This window comes from Scardinius erythrophthalmus, assembly GCF_964197995.2.
Source record: "Scardinius erythrophthalmus genome assembly, chromosome: 16".
Lineage (NCBI taxonomy): Eukaryota > Metazoa > Chordata > Actinopteri > Cypriniformes > Leuciscidae > Scardinius > Scardinius erythrophthalmus.
Window position 1 is genome coordinate 37,316,419 of NC_138236.1, and position 22,383 is coordinate 37,338,801.

At 37.2% G+C, this 22,383-nt stretch overlaps 1 protein-coding gene across 1 annotated transcript in view; it reads right to left on the minus strand.

Annotated features, from left to right (window-relative positions):
- The window catches only part of ascc3 (activating signal cointegrator 1 complex subunit 3), a 253,571-nt gene that overhangs the window by 193,346 nt on the left and 37,842 nt on the right, over positions 1–22,383 (minus strand). The window contains exons 6-8 of the mRNA XM_081388469.1: positions 16,105–16,306; positions 6,220–6,355; positions 3,003–3,128 (exon numbers count right to left, since the gene is read on the minus strand). Coding sequence (XP_081244595.1) covers positions 3,003–3,128; positions 6,220–6,355; positions 16,105–16,306 — 464 coding nt within the window. The remainder of the gene's footprint in view (positions 1–3,002; positions 3,129–6,219; positions 6,356–16,104; positions 16,307–22,383) is intronic.

Consider the following 22,383-nt stretch of genomic DNA (forward strand, 5'->3'; position numbering starts at 1 on the left):
TTTGCTTATGGTTTAACTGAATCATCAAAGGTCAGAAGCAAGTACATTGGTCAATAAAGTGAGATTAAATGCATACAAATGTATGTTTTATTTAACATATTTAGTTATTGGAGGTTTGCATAGTAATCTGATTCTACATTTCACTGATTTTATTCATTTTGAAGAATATTGAATCTTTTTTTGTGCAAATGAAATGCACACATTTGGTCTAGAACTACAATAAGCCTCATGTTCACACACAACGCCTCTGCACTTCGATGTCTCTTAACATGGGGACAGGAGAGCTGTCCGTCAATAAATGGGAAAACAAAGTAACTTATTTGAAAAAGTAACTCAGATATTTTGTTGTTACTTTACTAGTTACTTGAAAAAGTAATCTGATTACGTAACCAAAGTTACTAGTATTGAGTTACACACAAACCTGCATATAAACATCTATTTGGTTCAATAAACATTGACTCACATTATAAGAGGAAAAACTGTGTATTAAAGACTGACTGATTAATTAAAACCCATTAACAGCTGAGCCTCACATAACAATAAAGACGACACAAAACAACTCAGCAGGCATGAATAATCAATCTATTAAAACTCAAGACTTGGCCAATCAACGAGTCACCCTTGCCGATCTTGTGAATCTGAACACACCTCGTAGCTCAAGCATGACCACACGGCTGTCATTATGATTGACACACTGATGACTGTAATTAAAGGAGACCCTCAGTAAAGTCTAAGCCACGGCCAGCATGTCCTCTAGTTCGGCGAGGAGGTTGTTGTGCACTTTCCTGTCAAAATCAAGCCCACACTATTTGCTAAAGTGAGTGTTTGTGAGCCTCTTTGCTTTGGACTCCTGTTGGTGAAGAGGTTTCCACAAGCCTATCAGGTTTGGGTGGACATTATGTCTTCAGTAGAGATGTCAAAAGCTCTGGTACCTCGGTGTCAAGTCAATGAAACAAGCATGGTTGAGTCGCACTTGGCTATGAATATGGACGTCAAGACATGCATGACATAAATGTCTGTTTGGATATGAATTCAAAATGTAACTTTAGTTAATTGTTGTTAAATTGTACAAGTTTCTTTATTCAAATTAATTAGACATGCTTTTTGATGACTAAAATGTAATCCTTGCAATGGGAGAAAATAAATATGGAATCCAGAATAATTAATACAGAAAAAATTGCTTTTAAGAAAAAAATGTATAGGACCCTTTTTGTACTGGTTTATCATTTTAACTGCAGGGTTCCTACACATTTTCAATTTCAAAATCCAAAATTCCAGACTCAAATTTCCAGACCTCATTAAACCATATTAAACATAAATGGTTCAACACAGTATTATTTTTGGTAAAAAATATCTGTAAATATTTTTATTTTCTGTTTTTCATTGGTTTTTCTCAAAGTGATAACATACGTTTGCATAATGAGAAGAAACCTAAAAAGCTTTATAACCTGCATATATTCACATCTGAAACGACTACTGTAAATGTGCTTTGATGATGCATTATCACACAACAAAGGTTTGTTTATTCATCAACTGAAAACAGCATAGACTGAAATATTGATTCTTGGGATTTAAGAATTGATATTGGTTCATTAAAATAAGAATAGATTAAAATCGAGACATTTTCATGTTTAACCCAGCCTGTGTGATAAAAATTTTTTTTTAGAAATTCTTAATTTTATATTTAAAATAATATATTATACTCTATATTTTATATACAATATTATATTATACTCTGATTTCTTTTTCCATACAATTCCAGACCTGGAAATTACTCAAATCAAATTCCATACTCTTCCACACTTTTCCAAACGGCATAGGAACCCTGTAACTGGTATATTGTCCACCAGTGCAAGGTGTTTTGCTTTGTTATGTATCCAGCTGGCGTAATGCCAATATTTTTGTCCGATACGATAGTCTTAAGCTAAGTTTTTGACTTCTAAATTCTTGTCGTGTCATGGACAAGAAACATGTCAGACTACACGTTGCTTCATGACCAATCATCGCTTGACATCGCTTCCATCAAGGAAACATCATAAAGACTGGAGTATTGTTGCCATATCTCCACAAACCTTTCCTCCACTGCATAATTCCACCTAACAGCACCAATAGCCTCGTCTCTCTTTCGTTATGCCATGTTTGAAAGCTGTGTACGTAAGAGCTTATGCGCTCCTATTGGTCAATGTCACAGATCTGACAGAACACGTTGTGGAAGACAGAGAAAAAAATTAAACATGCTAGTCTTTCTGTCGTGACATCATTGGTTGTCGTCCACAGTGAGACACAATACACACAATCGATTCTTGCGTCCTGAACATAGACTGTATAAAACAATGGACACAGTGTGCATGACGTCAGCCGTATGATTCTGAAGAGCATTTTTGAAGCCCACAGTGGGCGGAGCCGACCATCGCCATCTTGGTCGCGCGTCACTCCCGGATAAACGAAAATGTGGAATGAAGCGGATTAGCTGGGGTGACGTGACGCTAACAGACAGCAGACAAACGGCTAGTAGTGACATCACCGACAATCCACCTGTCACTCAAGTGGCCACGCCCTTAATTATACGCCACACAACTTTAAGGCTTAAAATAATTTAAACGGATGAGTTATAAAAAAAACTCACTCCCTCACAGATGTTATGAAGGGCAAAATTAGCATTATAGACTAAAAATAGTTTCTGCTGTACAGGTATTTTAACATGGGGGTTTATGGGATTGACTCTCTTTTAGAGCCTGTCTCAAGTGGCCAGTCGATGAATCACAGTTTAAGTCACTTCCGTATGGGATTCAAGAGAGAGACTGGAAGGCCGTAAACAAAATACAAACACAACTCGCTGCTGCAAAAGCATCACATGCTGCATCTGACACCATTTGGAGGAGATTTTATGCATAAAGTCATCAGTCAATATGAAGAGGAGACATGATTAGCTGTGAAGAGCTCATGGAGTGAGAACACAAGCACTGATAAATGTCAACAGCTGTAAATAAACCACTACTGACCTCGTCCAGCTCCGAGATGAACACGGGCTTCTCCTCAAAGCCGATGGGCATGGGGTCGTTGGGGGGAATCTGAACCTCCTCATACATCTTATTATTCTCTCTTCTGATGCCTTCGGGCAGCAGCATCTGCCGGCACAGCAGAGAGGACACGATTACACAAAAACACACACAATTAAACCTTCATCATGCATTAGCTCATGGCAACAGTCACAGACTAAACGTTGAGGGTTGTGGCCACCAGTGTGCTTTATTACCGCTGAAATTAACTGAACACGCAGTGCTTCACTGATATGAAATAACCATCATAACTCAAGCAGCACTTCTTTGTACATTTGAATGCAGTGGGTTGAGCTAGGCTTGCTATATTCTCTTATGGAAATCATTATAGAATTAGGAGAATAAATATCTAATTTTAGCACGCTGCATTTCCTCCAGCTCTTATAATTACAACTCATTTTCACCAAACTGAGAGCATATGCCGAACTAATGAATGTGTCATAATCAGCTGTTGATCACAGCAGACAGCATCATGCGTCATCATATCTGGCAATGCTACACATTTAGTCACATATTGTTGTTCTAAACACATCGCCAGAGCCAAAATCATTGTGAAAATCACTGTTTTGTCATTGTAAGTATTCAAATAGTGCTTATTATTATTAGAAATCAACTTCACATATTTAATATTCTACTAGGCAAAACTGTGGCACTCATTATTACTACAATTATTTAAATTATTATTAGCATTCAAAAATGGGGGGGGGGGGGCTTTTTTATACCTTATTCATTGAAAGTGCCACCTATGTAGTGTGACGGCACACTAAGTTTATTGTAGATACGGTCCTTGCGGGGATTTTTAGACTAAGCTTAAGAACTCCAATACACACTCCCTTGACATCAAGGTGGGTTTACATTCAAATTCTTTCAGGTATTGAGTTTTACAACCTTTAAAGTCGCTGTACACACACTTTTCCACACAGTAGAGCAGCACGATTCTGGATAAATGTGAGAATCACGATTTTTTGGTTTCAAACCGAGATCACGATTTTCCATAGGCGTCGATTTCGGTGGGGACGGTGGGTACGCGTACCCACCAGATTTCGTCATGAGTCATTTTGTACCCACCACTTTTAACTTAGCCTAACATCCATAATAATTGGACTTTGGGTTCGATTTTTTGACAGTTTTCAGTGGTTATGAGGAGCAATATGAGAGAGAAATTTGGAGATTGTTGTTTAGGTACATTAAACCACGTAAAGCTTTTTCATGTTAGGACTTATATATAAAGCCCATGAGAACCGTGGGGAGTGAACCCACAGCTGCTCCGCTGCCCTGCTGAAAATGTGAAGCAGAAACGCTTAATGTCAGATAACGTCCATAATATTTTTTTTACCGTTTTCAGTGGTTATGAGGAGCAATATGAGAGAGAATTTGGTAATCATTGCTTAGGGACCGTTCGGTATTTATGGAATGGACCACCGGGGGAAAATAGGGGAGGGTCATGTCTTTTTATTCTTTGTTGAGGGGAGGGTCATCAACCTTTTTTTAGTCTAGTCATTTTATTTTATTTTTTGTGTTTGTATTTATGAGGGAAAAAACAACGTGTCAGTTCTTGGTCATGGATGAGACCCCTCTGAAAGAGGGACTAAAAGACTGCTTTAAAACTTTCACAGAGACCTCAAACTGAACAGCTGCCTTTCTTTAAAGTGAATTTCGTTTTGTATTAATTGTATCTTAATTTTAATCAATGTTTCATGAACCAATTGCCTGGATTTAATAAATAAGAAGTAAATATAGCAGACAATAGATAATCACGACACGGAGGCGCCGGCGCGTGAACTTGAGCTCTTCTCATAAATGAACTGAAACTCAGCATATAAGGTAGCCTACTTGTCTCACAGACCTGATAAATATATAGAAAGCTTGAAATGTGTAGCCTACTTTTAAACAGAACAATTCAAAACGAAAGAAAACAGATTGCTCTCTGCTTATGTAATCCGTATGAAATGTGCATTTCTCTCTGGCGCGTTCACTACTGCGAAGATCGCGAGTCAGCATCGTCAACTTCATCTTTGCAGCCGACACTGACACAGAAAACTTGTTTATTAATAAACAATTAAAATGTCTCTTTGCTATATTAGTCAGTATTATATTATATCGTGATATAAACCGAATCGTGGGTTTGATCTGTTACAGCCCTAGTAAGATGAAAAAGCAGAGTTTAAGTCGTTTGTCATGGTTGTAAAAAAAAACTATGGCTATCTGAACATCTTTGCCAAGCACAAACACATACAGAAGTAATCAATAAATTATCGGGGAGGGTCATGCCTTTTTTCACAATCATTTTTGGAGGGTCACAGAAAAATTTATTGCTGACGAAGGGAGGGTCAAGTCTATTTTGACTATAGATCTCAAAACTCCTCCAGTAGCCCCTTAAATAAAAAACGAACAGTCCCTTAGGTACATTAAACCACGTCATGTCATATTGTCAACATGGTACTTATGAAGCAGAATAGTGGGTCATATGTCTTATGCTTTTTGAAAGCTTAAGGCTTTCTTCTTCATTAAACGAGTCGGACATCATCACATTTTGTATATATTTTTATTTATTTACATTAGTAAGCTGCAGGACATCGTCTTTCAAAACATGACTTGTGCAAAAGAGAAAAAAAAATGAATGCGTCATTGTACCCAGCACTTCTGAAAATGCACTTCCGAATGCGTCTCTGTCCCCAGCACATTTCAAACCAAACTGCGGTAACACAGATCTGAATAATGATTTTAAACAGATTTAATACACATAGCCGAATCATTGTCATTTAGGAAAGAGATCTTGTGGAAGTTTGAATTGAGATGGCGATCTTTTAGCGATTAATCGTGCAGCTCTACCACACAGTGAGCTACACCACGTGCACTAGAAAGCACTGGCCCTAAACCACCTGTTCCCCCCCACCCACAGGAAAAACACGAGGCCCACATGAATTCATTTCAATCGCTGGATGAAGGCCTGCAGCAGGAATTTTAATTAAGACATCATAAAAACTGGATTAAAAACAAAGGCTCTGGGTAATCTAGTGTGTGATAATGTGATATAATTGAACAGATTGGCATGATGCAGAGTAAACAAAGCACTGGGGAGAGATTTGGTATTTAAGAGTGGAGATTTATTTCTCCTCTGTGTCCTTGCACAAGAGTCAGATTAGCGGTGTGCTTTTACCTTGGATCCTCCGACGAATGCAGAGGTCTTGATGGCTTCAGCGTAAGAATCATAAACGTGAGGGTAACGGATGCGCTCGTAATCTCGGTGCCGTCCTAACACCGGGGAACGGCGTGCCGTCAGCAAGGCCTGCTCCCTACACACAAATACAGAGATGCACATCAACAGACAATCGAGACTCATCAAACAGAGCAGCATTTCGTCTCACCTAACACAGGGAAATATGAGAGCAGATGTTTTTGATAATATAACTAATAGCAATTTCTGAGCCATTTAAAATTGTCATCTATCATTGAAATATCTGCAACAAATCATATTAAACCCTTATTAAAAAGTCTTTTATAGACATGTTTAACATTTACATAAAGCTAAGACATGCTAATGGCTCATGGGACACTTTCTACATGCTGGAGGCAAAATGCAGAAAGCTGTCTAAAAATCGCAAGCTCAAATGTGATTGGTTGACTTTAGGAAGTAAGGGTGCACAGATGAGCACTTGGGATTATAATATAATATTATATAATACAAATATAATATATTTTAAAAATAAACATAAGCACTTAATGTAAGTAAAACAGTAATTTGGAGTAAATAAATACATTTTAATGAGTTACTTTATTTCATGCTTATTTATGCATTTATTTCTAGATACTAATAACTCAGTTACTAATAACTAAAATAAATATTTAGACATGATGGTAACAGAGCTGCAAAAATTGCAAACCTGATATAAAAAATATATATATATATATTAAATAATGCAGCTCAAACAATATTTAGTTTGACCTACAAACATTTTCGACCAACATTTTTTTAAAGGATAATCACCTCCTTCCACTGATACTTTGCTAAATAAAAATCAGTATTAGTATAAATAGTATAAATCAGTATCAGTATCACTTTGTTTCAATCTGTATTTTACACCTCATTCATGCACAGCATCACCTATGCAAGCACGACAGCTAATTTATCGTATGCGTCTCATTCACTTCCATTCACACACATTTAAATACAGGAGAGTTCAAATTTGTCCTTTTTTGTCTTTAATGTCTTTAATTGTGTACCAAAATTCATATTTGGAAAAAAGGCCATGTCCACACTAATACATTTTCGTTTGAAAAACGTATACTTTTCTCTCTGTTTTGGCCTTCCGTCCACACTGAGACGGCATTTTTATTAATGAAAACTAAGCTTTTTGAAAATGCACTCCAAAGTAGATACATTTGAAAACGCCGTTTTCATGTTGTAGTGTGGACTGTGAAACCGGTGGTATTTAAAAAAGATGGCGTAAATTTAGTCATGTGACGCATATTGTACCAATAGATATTCATGTTTATACCAGTATTGTGCCTATTATGTGCTATTCACTTTAACATTGTTGCTAAAAATATTCTACATTGCACACTCTTCATATCACAGTCCTGCAAAGATGGCAGAATTTACTCACATTTGCTGTCCTGCGGCAATACATGAGAGCAGATGCGTTTTAGACCAAACATATGGTGACTGTGTGCGACTTGGACCGCATCAGTGAATGGTGAGATATTTTACTAAATAAAATTATCCTGTCAGAAGAATTGAATTGAAATGGCAATTGAGAACTTCAATTTGGCTGAAAAATTGAGGAAAGTCTCATTATAGTAGTTTAAAAAGTATTAAAAACAAGTTTGAAAAAATTATCATTTACATTTAATATAATTTAAAGAAAAGAAAACAAACCCTGGAGTGTGACATCGTTCTTTTGCCCATATTTTAATAATTTAGCATGCTAGTATCTAGTATGACCACCTCTGCATTTGGGCCAAAAGTTGCGCTTTAATGCATTGCAAACACTACAGTCAAAGGCCAACTAGCACATATGTTCTGAACGTGCATGAGAGGAAATATTCTCCACACCAGCAGGTGGCAGTAGTCTGTATGCGTCATTCAAAAAGGGAAACCGGAAGAATCAGAAGAGCCCTTTTGTCTTTGTCGATTGCTTGCTTTCGCCACTTCCATTTTTTCATCTTACGCCAAGTTGAGCAGCCAATCAGAGTGACCTCTCTTAGTGACGTTCTCCACCACAGGCTCAAAATGCTCAATCAGCTAAACACACAACAACTGAGGTCTGACTCCTGCCAACGGTGCGGGACAACACCACAAAAACTAGGCCAACAACGATGGCCCGATGACCAACCGGGCGGCAGTTTTTACACATATGATAGGGTACTCATACAATAAACGTGATGGAAGTTTTCTCATCAGCATAGTACAACTCTGTTCGCGCCAGTTACACATGCGCATTGACTTTTTTGTTTGCATTAACTAGTTGTTCCATAAAGTGGCAACACTGGTCCAGGCCTTTTCATAGTTACATAGTACAAGTTCATAAGATCTGGAGAGAAATAGTGATAAATGAAGAGAAATAAACTTTGGGTTTAAGGACAAACGTCCCAACAGAACCTGATCTGTGTATTCAGCTCTGCTATCAGATTCACACAAGCGTTCAGGTCATGAAGCGGGTGACAGTGATCGGCCGTTCATAGAGACCCAGAAGCTTTTCTTGAGCTCTCAGGATTATATTTCAGAGTTTAAAATGACACAACCGATTGCTTGGCTCAAGTACTCTGCTGTAAGACAATCGTTAAGACCATCATTAGTGTCCTTACACTGTTTGAGAGAGACACCTTTATCTCCTAATACACGAAAGACAATCCTTCAGCATACACACTGATACGACTCGACTGAAGCCTCATTCAAGCTCTTTGTACTAATTTATATACAATAATTACCTAAATTGTTTAAAGTCCCCCTGTAGTCAATCATTGTATTCCTTAAATTACAAAATTACATATTTAAACGTATTTTCCTTGAAAAAAATTCTTCATGCCTTAAAATAGCTTGAATGTAACTCTACACCCTTGCCTCATTTAGTATACGCAGTTCTATGCAAATGAGCCCCGCCTCCACTCACTCACTCAGCTCAGAGATCCACTTGTTTACGATCACACGTTGATCTGATTGGTTACAAGGTAGTTTGTGACATCAGAAACACCAGCGATTTCAAACCGTGTTTTTGAGACTGTCTTTGGTTCACTGCAGTGTAACGACTGAGACAAGTCAGACACAAGTATTTGTTATAGTTTAACAAATGATATTTAGAACTCACTCTGGGATCTGTGCCCCATCCCCCCAAACAGGGCAAGAAGGTCTTAGTTACCATGACCACGATGACATAAGTTGGTTTTATGACTCTTAGCAATGTGAACAGGGGCCTCTGCCACAAGACGTAGAGATATTAGAACAGACTCTCCTGCATTCATCAATGAACTGATTAACATGAAATTAACTTGCATTCCAGAACATTTTGTGAATGATTTACTGTTTTGTGTTGTGTCTTTTAATATTATTATCTTTTGATACTATTATCTCTTTGATACTATGTATTTTATTATAGAACCAATGGTCAATGTAAACTCACGTATACCATGTTTGGTCTCTATAAATTGGTACTTTGAAGATCGAAATGATTGTGTACATGATATGCCAATAGCTGCGCAGCATATTAGTATTACAAGACTCTTTCTTAGTTTCCTCATCAGAAACCAATCCAGCTGCCATTGCAAATGAGCACGCTTAGAACAAAGATTCATAAATCAACCACAGAGGAATCTTCCCGCTTGGAAATTCCACCTTTCTCATTGGTCAAGCAAACCTGGAGAGGTGGGGCCTTTCTCAGGCTTTATTAGAGACAAATCCACAGTGACCCTCCTCTCTTCTTCTGGCTCTCTACTGCTGCTTCTTCAGGTTGAGCCTGTGGGGCCCTCCACCACGGGGGCCCAAGGGCCCCAGCAGGCCATGACCACCGCCTGCTATCTTGACTGTCTTTTCTTCAATCCAACCAAGAAGAAAACTGTAACCTTACCATCACTCTTGCAACGATCAACTCTTGGCTTCTCGGTACGTTCAGGATGCCGTGCTGTCCAGCGTGGCCTCAGCAGGCCCCAGGGCAGCAGGCTTCGACTCACTCAACAGCCATGTGCTCACTCAGGAGAGAGAGGACTCTCTCTCAACCACAACAGCATCAAGGACAACCTCAGGAGTTCAATGTCTTCATTCAATGCAGAAGAAGTCCATCACAACTCCCACCATTTGCTCTGCGTGTGTAGGCCACAATCTGCACTCCAGCCATGAGAACAGCGTCGAAATAACCATGCAAGTTCATCATATCTTCTCCATCCAGAAGAGAACAAAATGATTGCAACTTGTACAGTGACATTTGACACTCACGGACCCATCAACAAACTCAATTTTCAACCACTTCAAGAATTGTGTCCACTGCACAGACCATGCAAGTATCAATTTAATGAGGTGCTCTGAAAATGATAAGCTGATGGTTCTTTTCATAGTTAAATAGATCTTTTCCATAGTTCCATTTCCTGCTCCCGGTTCATTTTACCTATGCATGTATGCATGTATGTATGTTTGTTTAGTTTAGTTATGTTTGTGATTTAGTTCATAAAACTTGTACACAATATGTATTTGGTTCTGATTCTCTGCTTGCAACAAAGTCCATTTTACGATCTTGATCTTGTTACATGCTCTAAGCGCTGTACATGCTAAGAAATATTTATTTTTCGGTGGCCATGAAAGATACGCTTTTCTTAGAATAAATGAATAATCAAAAGAGTTTGTTGGAACTGATTAATTGATTGTAATATTAATGTAGCTACCTCAAGTTAATCCAATTAACTGACCCAAATATTAATAATTAACCATAATTAATTAATCATAATTGATAATATTGAGTTATTATTAATATGTCCCCTTTGAGCTAACTTGTCACAGCAGTTTTAAGGAGAAGATACTCAGCAATGATGTCGACTTAAGAATTTACACATGGTTTGTCTTAAAGCTTATTAAAAACACCATACAGACATATAAACAACATTAAAAGCTTGATTTTCACCACAGGGGGACTTTAAGCATATTAGATGCTTCACAGCAATATTTGTTTTCATGCAAATATGTTTAATATCTTTTGCTTTAGTCTGTCAAAAAGAAATGTCAATTTCAAGTTTCCAAACATTCCCTTTGTAAACATTTTAATAATCCAGTGAGATTTTTGCATTAACAAGAGAATCCTTCAACAGAAAGTATGACAGATCTTATCCCACCATCAGCAAGAGGAGGCATGAAGAGACGGAGGCAACAGGGATAAATCAACATAAAAAAAATCCATAGAAAAACTGCACTTGACTCCTCCAAAATGCTTGAAATGAACCTTGATAAATAAAACCTATCAGAGGGTTTATACCTACTCAGGTTGCTGTTTTCGTCTTTTTTAGGACACGCAGGGACTTTTAACCGCACACATACATACAGGGCTAGATTATTGTAATGCTATTATGTAGAGATGCAACAATACAGTTAGCCCACGGTTCAATACATACCTCGTTTTTTTAACCACGGTTTTCGGTTCGGTTCGGTTCTGGTGGCTTGACAAATAAGAGTGTTTTTTTGTTATTCTATGCTTAGGCAATAGGAACAGTAAGAGGTTAAGGAGAAAAAAAAATAAAAAACGATTTATTGCAATACTCCTTTATTTTACTTAAAAGTTAAGAAAAGTCCACTAGTTCCTACTGTATTGTATAATATAAAATTAACACTGACATCTCACAGCTGCTGGTAGCCCATGTACATTATGTGTGCTTTAGCCAATTTGTACACAACACTGTTGCATGTCTTTTCATAGAGGTCAGGAATTATCTCGGTGCTGAAAAAAGTGCGAGACCATAGTCTGTAACGCAGATCGAGTGCTTTTATAAGATGACAAAAGCCCGCATCTCCAATCACCGAGAACGGCTGCAAATCTTTGGCAATGAACACCCCCACTGCCTTTGTTATTTTTAAGTGTCTCTCAGAACCAGTTGGGTATGTATGCTGGAAGGATTCAACGAGGGACTGTTGTTTTTTGGAGGACTTTATTACCTGCTCTGCTGTCCTGCCTTCAGACAGTGATATTGCTGGGTGATGGCACCGCAGATGTGCAGTCATGTTGGAAGTGTTTCCGTTTGAGTAGGCTACACGTGTAAAACAATGCTTGCACACAGCCATTTTTTTGCTTACTGTTTTTTCTTCCTCTGCATTATACTCAACGGCAAAACCGAAATGTCCCCACACAGCGGATTTGAAAAGAGGCCGGCGCTTCCTTGTACTGTAGCCTCACTTCACCGCCGCTCGCCATGTTAAAGTGTGGAATGATAGTTAAGCACCCCCTAACTTTAGAGCATAGTGATTGAATATTTACTTGTGGGGAGGCGTTTCCTCATCTCAGCTCGTAGACTTACAGGCACACACAAACAGTCAATTCGGAGAGAAATAAAACGCACATAAATTATTTAAACGTAACACTGAAAAAAAAAACGCAATTCACAAGCACGTATTGAACCGTGGATGTCATACCGAACGGTTCAATATTATATTGAGAATTGTGGCATCCCTACTATTATGGGTGGTTGCCCTGCACGCTTAATAAACAAACTACAGCTGGTCCAAAACGCAGCAGCTCGAGTTCTTACTAGAACCAGGAAGTATGACCATATTAGCCCGGTTCTGTCAAAACTGCACTGGCTCCCTATTAAACATCGTATACATTTTAAAATAGGGGTGCAACGGATCAAAAAACTCACGGTTCGGATCGTTTCTCGGATCAGAGTCACGGTACGGATCATTTTTCGGATCAGCAAAAAAAAAAAAAATTTTGTTTATTAACACTTTTAAATGATTAAATTAAAATATATAAAATCAACTTAAAGTGCACAAGGCATAATATCTTCTTTTTAACATAATTAATGAAAAACAACTTAAAGTGCAACATAAAAAGGCATATCTCCTTCCTTTAAACATGGACCAATGCTTGATATGTTTCCACTGTCATATAGGGCTGTCAAAATTGCTCAAAAATGACGTTCGAATATTCCCTCTAAAAAAACACATATATTCGAACTATTCGAACATCTGGTTGCGCATTTTGTCAATTACGTCAATAACAGGACAAATTAATACAAAGAGACATAACTACTTGTATAGGTAGTTTATTTAAGTTTAAACATATTTGACAACGTATTATCTACACAAAAACAAGTAAATCAACTAATGGCCAAGACCGCAGACCTCACTCTCGCTCGCTCGCTCACTCACTCACTCGCACTCACAGGCACTCTTTCTCTCTCTCGCCCTCGTGCTGCGTTCACACCAAAGGCAAATAGAGCGTATGGCGCGAGTGATTTCAATGTTAAGTCAATGTAAAGACGCGTTTACGTGCGTCTGGAGATCTTGGGGCGCGAATAAGGCGTCACGCTCTCTGCGGTTCATAACGGTTTAAATTAACAACAAATATAAGCAAATGTTGAGTGCTTTTTTTTTCATAAATCAATCCGCGGATCACGTGTGTGCCGAACCGAAGATATTGATCCGAACGGATCACGGATCAATGATGATCCGTTGCACCACTATTTTAAGATATTGCTGATTACTTTCAAAGCACTAAATGGTGTAGCTCTGCAGTACTTGAGCGAGCTCTTAACGCATTATAGTCCTTCACGTCTATTGCAATCTCAAAATTCCGGCCAGTTGATAATACCTAGAATATCAAAATCGACTGCTGGCGGTAGATCCTTCTCCTATTTTGCACCAAAACTTTGGAACAGTCTTCCTAACATTGTCCGGGAAGCAGACACACTCTGTCAGCTTAAATCTAGACTAAAATCTCTTTTACCTTGCATTCATATAGAACATTATACATTTCTATTTTTATTGCATATTATCTATCTTTCCGTTTATTCCGAGGTTTACTGAAGTCAGCCGGATCCAGGCTGTATCCAGATCAGATGGTGGACCTGCGCCTGGACACGTCCACGACGCATCCCAGAAGTGCCAGCCTCATCAGCCCTGTGAAGGCCTCATCGACACGACAGGCATCGGCACTGATCCTCAACAAACTCGTCTCCATACCGGCGTGACTCCGACTTCCAGCCAGATGGAACTGGATTAATATTCTGAATGTTCTGATCCAATCTGACTTCTGACCTGTAATGCTGCCTGGATCATAATCATACACTGTTCGCTCGTTGGCCAGAGGAGAACTGAGCGACTGAGCCTGGGTTCTCCCAAGGTTTTTTTCTCCATTCTGGCACCTGATGGAGTTTTGATTCCGGCCACTGTCGCCTTGGCTTTTGGCTTGCTTAGTTGGGGACATTTAATATTCAACAATATTATTGATCTGCCTTATTCAAGGTGGACGATGATGCAATTTTCTTCTAGAAACAAACTTTGTTGTATTATTTTCATGTTATCACTGTGAAGCTGCTTTGATACAATCTGTATTGTAAAAAGCGCTGTATAAATAAAGGTGACTTACTCCTAAATACATTTTTCAGGTGTATTTTTAATGAGTGAATGATGTGAAGTGTCGAGTTCTGATATTTAATTTTTAGTACATTATTATTCACCCTTTAAAAGATTTGAAGTCATATTGATTCTATTACAAAGAGGAAAATAATTAGCATTATTATAATGAAACCATCATCCTTTCAGGTAGTAAATTATTCGGGTAAAGTAAAAGCCTCCTGTGTGTGTGTGTGTGTGTGTGTGTGTGTGTGTGTGTGTGTGTGTGTGTGTGTGTGTGTGTGTGTGTGTGTGTGTGTGTGTGTGTGTGTGTGTGGTGTGTTCATTTCAGTAGAAAACTATTTTAAAATGTCAAACCTGTTAACATGATTATGTTTCCAAATAAAATGCTAATTATCGAGTGGATATTTGTGGGAATATCAGCATTAAATTGTAATATCAAAAGATTTGAGCATGCAGAACTGTTACCTTTCTGAGGGCATAATTATAACCACACATACTAATAATTATTAAATATAGATTGACACTCAAAGCTCTTCTTAGTCCAATAAAATGCTTAAAATGCTACAAAAGAGACATCTGTGTGGTGCGCTTAGCAGTCTCGGTATGACACATGAGCGTTTCTCATCAATCCCATTGAAAGCGAGTTATTTTTGTTTGGTTGTTGTCTTGCAGTGGGATGATTGAAAGGCTGAGGAGACGTGTGAGGTATTAACACCTCATCTCTAATCTCCCTCCTCATGCTCTGCCTCATTTGGACGGCAGCATTTTTAATTAAACAGATCATTGCTCTTTTCCATCCTGTGAAATTAAACATTAAGAGAAAATCCCTTCTGCAAAAGCTCCAGATAGCAGTTTTATCAAGCTCTCTCTCTCTCTCTGCTTTTCAATAGGACACACTCTGATATGTAGAGAGGTGCTTGTTCCCATAATGAGAATGAGAGAGAGAGAGAGAGAGAGAGAGAGAGAGAGAGAGAGAGAGAGAGAGAGAGAGAGAGAGAGAGAGAGAGAGAGAGAGAGATAGATAGATAGATAGAGATAGAGATATAGAGATATAGAGATAGAGATAGATAGATAGATAGATAGATAGAGAGAAAGAGAGAGAGACAGAGAGAGAGAGACAGAGATAAAGAGATAGATAGAGAGAGAGAGAGAGAGAGAGAGAGAGAGAGAGAGAGAGAGAGGCGTGTGTTTCCCTACTGTCTACCAGTGACCCTCAGTTGTGTGTGTGTGTGTGTGTGTGTGTGTGTGTGTGTGTGTGTGTGTGTGTGTGTGTGTGTGTGTGTGTGTGTTAAAACACTGTGGTATCAAATGTTCACACGTTCTAATTTGTTACACTGTTTATTTAAATTTAAGTTGTAATATTTTCTTCTCTTTCTAGATTTTTTAGAATTTTTTATTATTATTTTTCTATGTATTCAAAGGCAATATTGCATAATTTACAGTCATGCCAATAAAGCAATTTTGAATTTGAGTTTGAGTTAGAGAGGCGCTCACCTCTGCAATCTCAGCTCCACGGGGTCAAAATAGAAAGCGCTTTCACAGGATTCCCCTTCATCCCCTCGTTTTTCTCGTTTCCTCTCCTTCTTCTCCTCTTTCCTGTAGATCTTCATCATCTGCTTCTCCTGCTCGGACTGGATGGTCACCTGGCAGCCGTATGTGGGCTTGCTGGATTCATCTCTCGCCACTTTATGCTTTCCTAAACAATAAGAGAATAAAATAATAAAAATTATAATAATAATAATATATATATATAGAATAAAATATGCAGTGATACAGTATAAAAAATAAATATACAGAATATTGCATCACTGTTGTCTTGACATTTGAAGGCTTACTAACATATTCAGTTTTTATACACAACATTTTTAAAGGTAATTTTCACTATAGTAATAGCAACTTTATTTATATAGCACAATTAACACAACACAAGTTGACCGATGTGCTTTACAATGTCACACAATAAAAAACTAATTTCAGAGCTAACACTCCCACTAATTAAATGAGTAAATTAGCACTGTTGCAGCAATTGCTTATGATCTACTGTTGATGAATTATGACAATGTGTACTTTATGGTGTTTATATTGTAATATGTTTCAGATGGTCGAGGGAGGCCATATTTTATCTCCCTCATCTGTATGAATGAGCAGCTGGAAGTAAAGACATTTCAAAATAAGAGTCCCGGTGTACTTGCTGAGAATTAAAGGTCCCGCATTTTGCAGAGCATATTTACTTTTTCTGGATGTTATTGGTATTTAATTCATTTTTATACAATATAAATAATTTCATAATATTCAATAAATACAGTTTTAATCAGAAATATTTATATATTTGTATTCGAACAAAACTAAATTTTGCTTGTAAATGTCTCCTCATATCCCTTTAGACAAAACCAGCTTTATGTTCATATTTGCTAAAACTACATCAAGAAGTTGTCTACATCAAGACAGGACAAAAAAAAGCACTATTAATTAATTTACCCAATGATTATTGGTGGATTAACACTGGAAAAACAATAATAAAAAAAATGTAGGAAATATTATATTTTTTGAGATAAAGATAATTCTTATTGGTTGTGAATGTATCATGTCACACAGCAGTTTTGTGTTCAGTATGAACAAATTACTTACGTTGGAAAAGACTCGGACTTTAATGGCATGTTGATGATTTTTAATGTGGCTTGTCAAATCAGAAAGTAGAGCAAGAACAATTTATTTTATCAAGTAAAATAAAAAAATTAAAAAATAAAAATAGGTTAATTCTGCTCAGGAGAGATTGGAAATGATGAGATTAAATCACAATTATTTTATTCTATTGACAGCCACAGGTTTATGTTTCTCTTCAGGTATATTTATCTAAAAGTATCATCTAATAGTATGAACCATATAGTGTGAACTTATAGAAAGAAAATATTTTCCGATAATATGTTTTACCGTATAAATGGGACTTATACTGTGTGTGTGTGTATATATATATATCAGGCATGTGATTGGCTAAGGACAAAAAAGCAGGAAAATATACTGAGACGACACCCCCCCCCCCCACCACCCAGCCCCCCGCGCGACCCCGACCCCCCGCCGCCGCCGCCAATCAAACTGGTGGCGGATCTATATGGATAGTAAAGCAGGACCCATAACAACTTATTTGAACAAAAAATACATTTTAATTTATTTTACAGCTAGTTGTGCAACATGCAACTTTTTTTGTACAGTATGACAAATGACAACTTATTTGGTGGATGTGTCGCAGTGGAAATCAAAGCCAAGTGTCTAATCCACTGCGCCATCAACACCATTCTATAATAATAGAATAGTAATATAGTAATAGTAATTACTATACTATAGTAATAGTATAGTATAATAATAGTAGTAATAATAATTATAACAACAATGACAATAACTTTTTTGAATTTTAAAACATAATATCTTTTTACCAAACCTATACTGCTAAATGTGCAACATCCAACTTTTTATGACACGACAACAACTTATTTGAATTTAAAAAATAAAGTATATATTTTTAAAACATTTTTAAACCAAACTTAAACTGCTTAATGTGCAACATCCAACTTATGTCATGAGTATGACACATAACAAAAAAAATGCAATATTGTGATATATTATTACAATTTAAAATAATTGGTTTTCCATTTATTAGCCTATACTTTAAATTATCATTTTTTTTTTCTGTGATGCAAGATGAATTTTCAGGATCATTACTCCAGTCCTTTAGAAATCATTCTAATATGATGATTCATTATCAAAGTTAGAAACAGTTCTGCTGCTTAATATTTTTTAATAACCTGTGATACTTTTAGGATACTTTGATGAATAAAAAGTAAAAAATTTAAAATTAAAAAAGAAAAAAAAAAAAGAAGAAAATGTTTTAAAAATAGAAATCTTTTGTAACAACAATATACACTACTGGTCAGTTATTTGGGGTCAGTAATTTTTTTCTTTCTTTTTTTGAAATATTGTTAGTATTGTGAAAAATTGATATTAAATAAGATATAGATATAAGAAAGAATAAGAAAATATATATTTTTAATTTTGAATAAATGCAGTTCTTTTTAACCTTTTATTCATCAAATTTATTAGGCAGCAGAACTGTTTCCAACACTAATAAATCAGAACATTAGAATGATTTCTAAAGGATCATGTGATTGACTGGATGTCACATGTGACACTGAAGACTGGAGTAATGATCCTGAAAATTCAGCTTTTCATCACAGAAATAAATGATAATTTAAAGTATAATAAATTGAAAACCAATTATTTTAAATTGTAATAATATATCACAATATAAAAAATGTTTCTGTATTTTTGGTCAAATAAATGCAGGCTTGATGAGCAGAAGAAACTTCTTTCAAAAACATTAAAAATAGTAATGTTTCCAAATGTTTGGCCTGTACTGTATTCCCCCCAAAACTGCACAACTGTAGAGTAAAACATTAATAAAAAAGTGATAATAAATCAAGTCTTAAAACTGGCATGATTGTTACAAAATCACACAGTCTGGAGACTCTGGATAACTCAGAACAACTGCTAACATTAAGTTTAAGGTAAAAATAACTGCCATGAAATTATAGTATCTTACTCCTATGCAATTAGATAAACTGTTCATTCACTACATCACTTTACCTCTGTCTTTATCCCCTTTTATCCTCTTCTCTTCTTTTTGGCACTGTATCTATCGCAGACTATAATGCTCATTTATAATGTGTCATGTAAATTCGGCCATCCGTCACAATCAGGAAACTTTCACCGTGTCTCGAACTGGCGCGAGCTGCCAGGCCCGTTTCTACGAGCCTGTGTGTTAAGCGCCCTCAAAAAAAGCAATGCTGTCTACATTGGATGCGGCGTCGCGCACGCTACACAACAAATTACCAACAACTGATCGCGCGCGCGCTCTCTTTCTGACGCACTTCAAGCACTCGCTGGGCGGGGGAAAATTGCATCTCTTTGCCATCTGTAACCATGTTGACGTGCCGCCCGGTGTGGCCCTGTTGCGCGGGCGGGGACGGCGATTCGCGGCGATTGTGGTTCCGTCCCGGGTTACCATAGTGACGGCTGTGAGATGCCCCCCCCTCCTTTTTTTTTTTTTTATAACAGATCTGCATGATTTACGTAGGTCACATTTTCAGGTCGGAAAATCCGGAATTCCGGATTAATCCGGAAAAATCACATCCCTGATATATATATATATACAAAGACTTTTTGCCATCAAAAAGTTTGAAATGCTTAATTCAAAGTGAAAGCTGTGCCAGTCTCAGCCAGCCGTGACTGCACAAATAATTAAGTCATCAAGTCTGACAGAAAATGACTAGACAAAATGAAACTAAAAGTCGACCCTTACATCATTAACTTGCAGTGGTATTTGGAAGTTGGTCTCTAGTTGCTGATGAGAGCAGCTCAGCATCTAAAGGTATTTCGGCCCATTCATCTATACAAAACTATTTGAGCTCGTGTCTTGTAGGACTAAGTGCCGCCAGCGTAGTAAAGGCTAGGGTTTAATATTAACCCTATCAGAGGGTTAGAGTGCTATCAGACTGCCTCTGTCTGCAGGACAACAGCTCAATAAAAAGCCTGATAGCTCTTGAAAGCAGATGAGATGGGATGATTGCATCGGGGCACGGGCTGATTGTCTGAATGATCTCTTCTTTATCTCGTCTAAAGGCTCGCCCACAGCAAACCCTTCTGCTCCCCCTATTCATCTGTCTTTCTCCACACGTCCTTCAGTCCAGCCTGAACACTAAACCACCGCTCAAAGATGGACGCTTCACCCAAAAATGAAACATTCCACCACCACTTACACAGCTTTTCAGTGGAGGTGTTCGGGAGAATGTTTGAGCTATATAAATAAAAGCAGAGAGTTTGACTGGGAGGACGAATTATGCTTTTTTAAATGTTCAAATTTCTTTATTGTCTAATGCATTCTCTATATCAGTGTCAGTGTTTCTGAACTCCCTGAAACGCCTCCATTGTAGTCTTGAGTTTTCTTCCGGAACGAACACGTCACAATATTCCTCATTTAAATAATTCATATGCAGAATAAAGGGGCGGGGCCTGGTTGAGTTAGTTAGTAGTGTGTTAAACTGGCGGTTATGGACATTTCCCAAACACAATCGAAGCGCTCGACCAATCACAACACACTGCTCCAGCCGACCAATCAGAGCACAGTGTGCTTTTCAGGAGGAGTGGCTTCATAGAGACAGGAACTAAACAGAGCGTTACTGACAAACTGGGAAGAGAGGAGATTAAACAATGGAGAATATGAGGAAAATAATGTGTTTTGAACATTGTTCTTCATGTTTCTGTTCTAGTAGAACCCGTAAACAAAATCAAGACTTTGTAAAAGGGTACAATATCACAAGCAGACAACTATAGTCTATTTTATACTATACAGCGCATGACAGCTTTGTTGATTGATATGAATTTATTTTTGAGTCATGATGTGGAACATCTGGTGAAGCAGATGTTTTTGCACTGATGCCAGACTTATTTACTTCTTATGAATAATCTTTAAAAAAGAATCAAAATTAGCTGAAATACCTTTATTTGAAACAAGTTCACTGCATTAAACAACAAAAAGGCATTACTACATAGGTGTATGCGATATATTAAACATTTTTACATCAAATAAACATGATTTAAAGGGGTCATGAAACATGACAAGTCATTTTATATTTTCTCGAGGTTAAATATAAAGTTTGCAAAGATTTTTGTTTTGTTTTTTGCACCAAAAACTGTCCAATATTTGAAAAAAAAATTTAATTAAAAAAAAAAATCACTTTCCGTCCTCCTTTTCTGCGGAAAACACACAATTTGAGGGGCTTTTCAAAACGGGGCATTTCAGAAGGGTAAAGGATTTAATTATTATGGAAATGAATTATGAATATTTTTAAACTAGGGCTGGAACGACACGTTGGCGTTGCTGTAAATTAGTCGATTTGAGTGGAATGCCTCGATTCGTCGCACTGTTTATGGTCATCATCCCCAATGATGGCGGCTCCGACTCTGTGCATGCTGACAATCAGACGTTATTGAGCCTGATATCATAAGTGTAGGGATTTTTTTCAGAGACCACATAAAATGGTGCCCTGAACACTCTGTAAAACTGAAATGGCAAAACACAGCAGCACAGCTTCTATGAAGGAGCATCTGAAAAGAAAAAGAAAAGCATCTCAGGGCTCTCTAAAAACTACGACACAGCAGCGCCAGTATTTGGACTATTATGCTGATCTTTTACACAGTCCCATAATACGGTTGTCAGGCTCAAACGTGATTTCTGCAACCGGTTACAAAGCATTTAACACTGTTGTTGGTTATTTAAAATATTTAATGTATGAACCCATCGAAACACTCATTTATTTATTAATGCGCTGTCAATCGTTGTAAAACTTAACCATTTTATGGACACCACCATGTTTGATGCTGATTTAGTTAGTTAGCTAGCTACTTTAATCTCCTGAATGAACAAAACATCTTATGATTCACACTTGTAAGCAGCTGCTGTTGTAAATCCCAAAAATGTGACTGTGAACACAGCCTTGTTATTAAACACATTTCCTAATTAGGCCTAGACTGCATAAGCCTTATCTTTTGTGATAAATAATATCATTTGGTAAAAGTTCATAGTTGGTTAATTTACCAATAAATAATAACTAATGTAACTAATCTAAGGATTAATTGACTGTTCAGAAAATAAACAATCGATTAACCGGGGGAAAAAATAACAATTTGATTAATCGAAAAGAATAATCGATATATTAATCG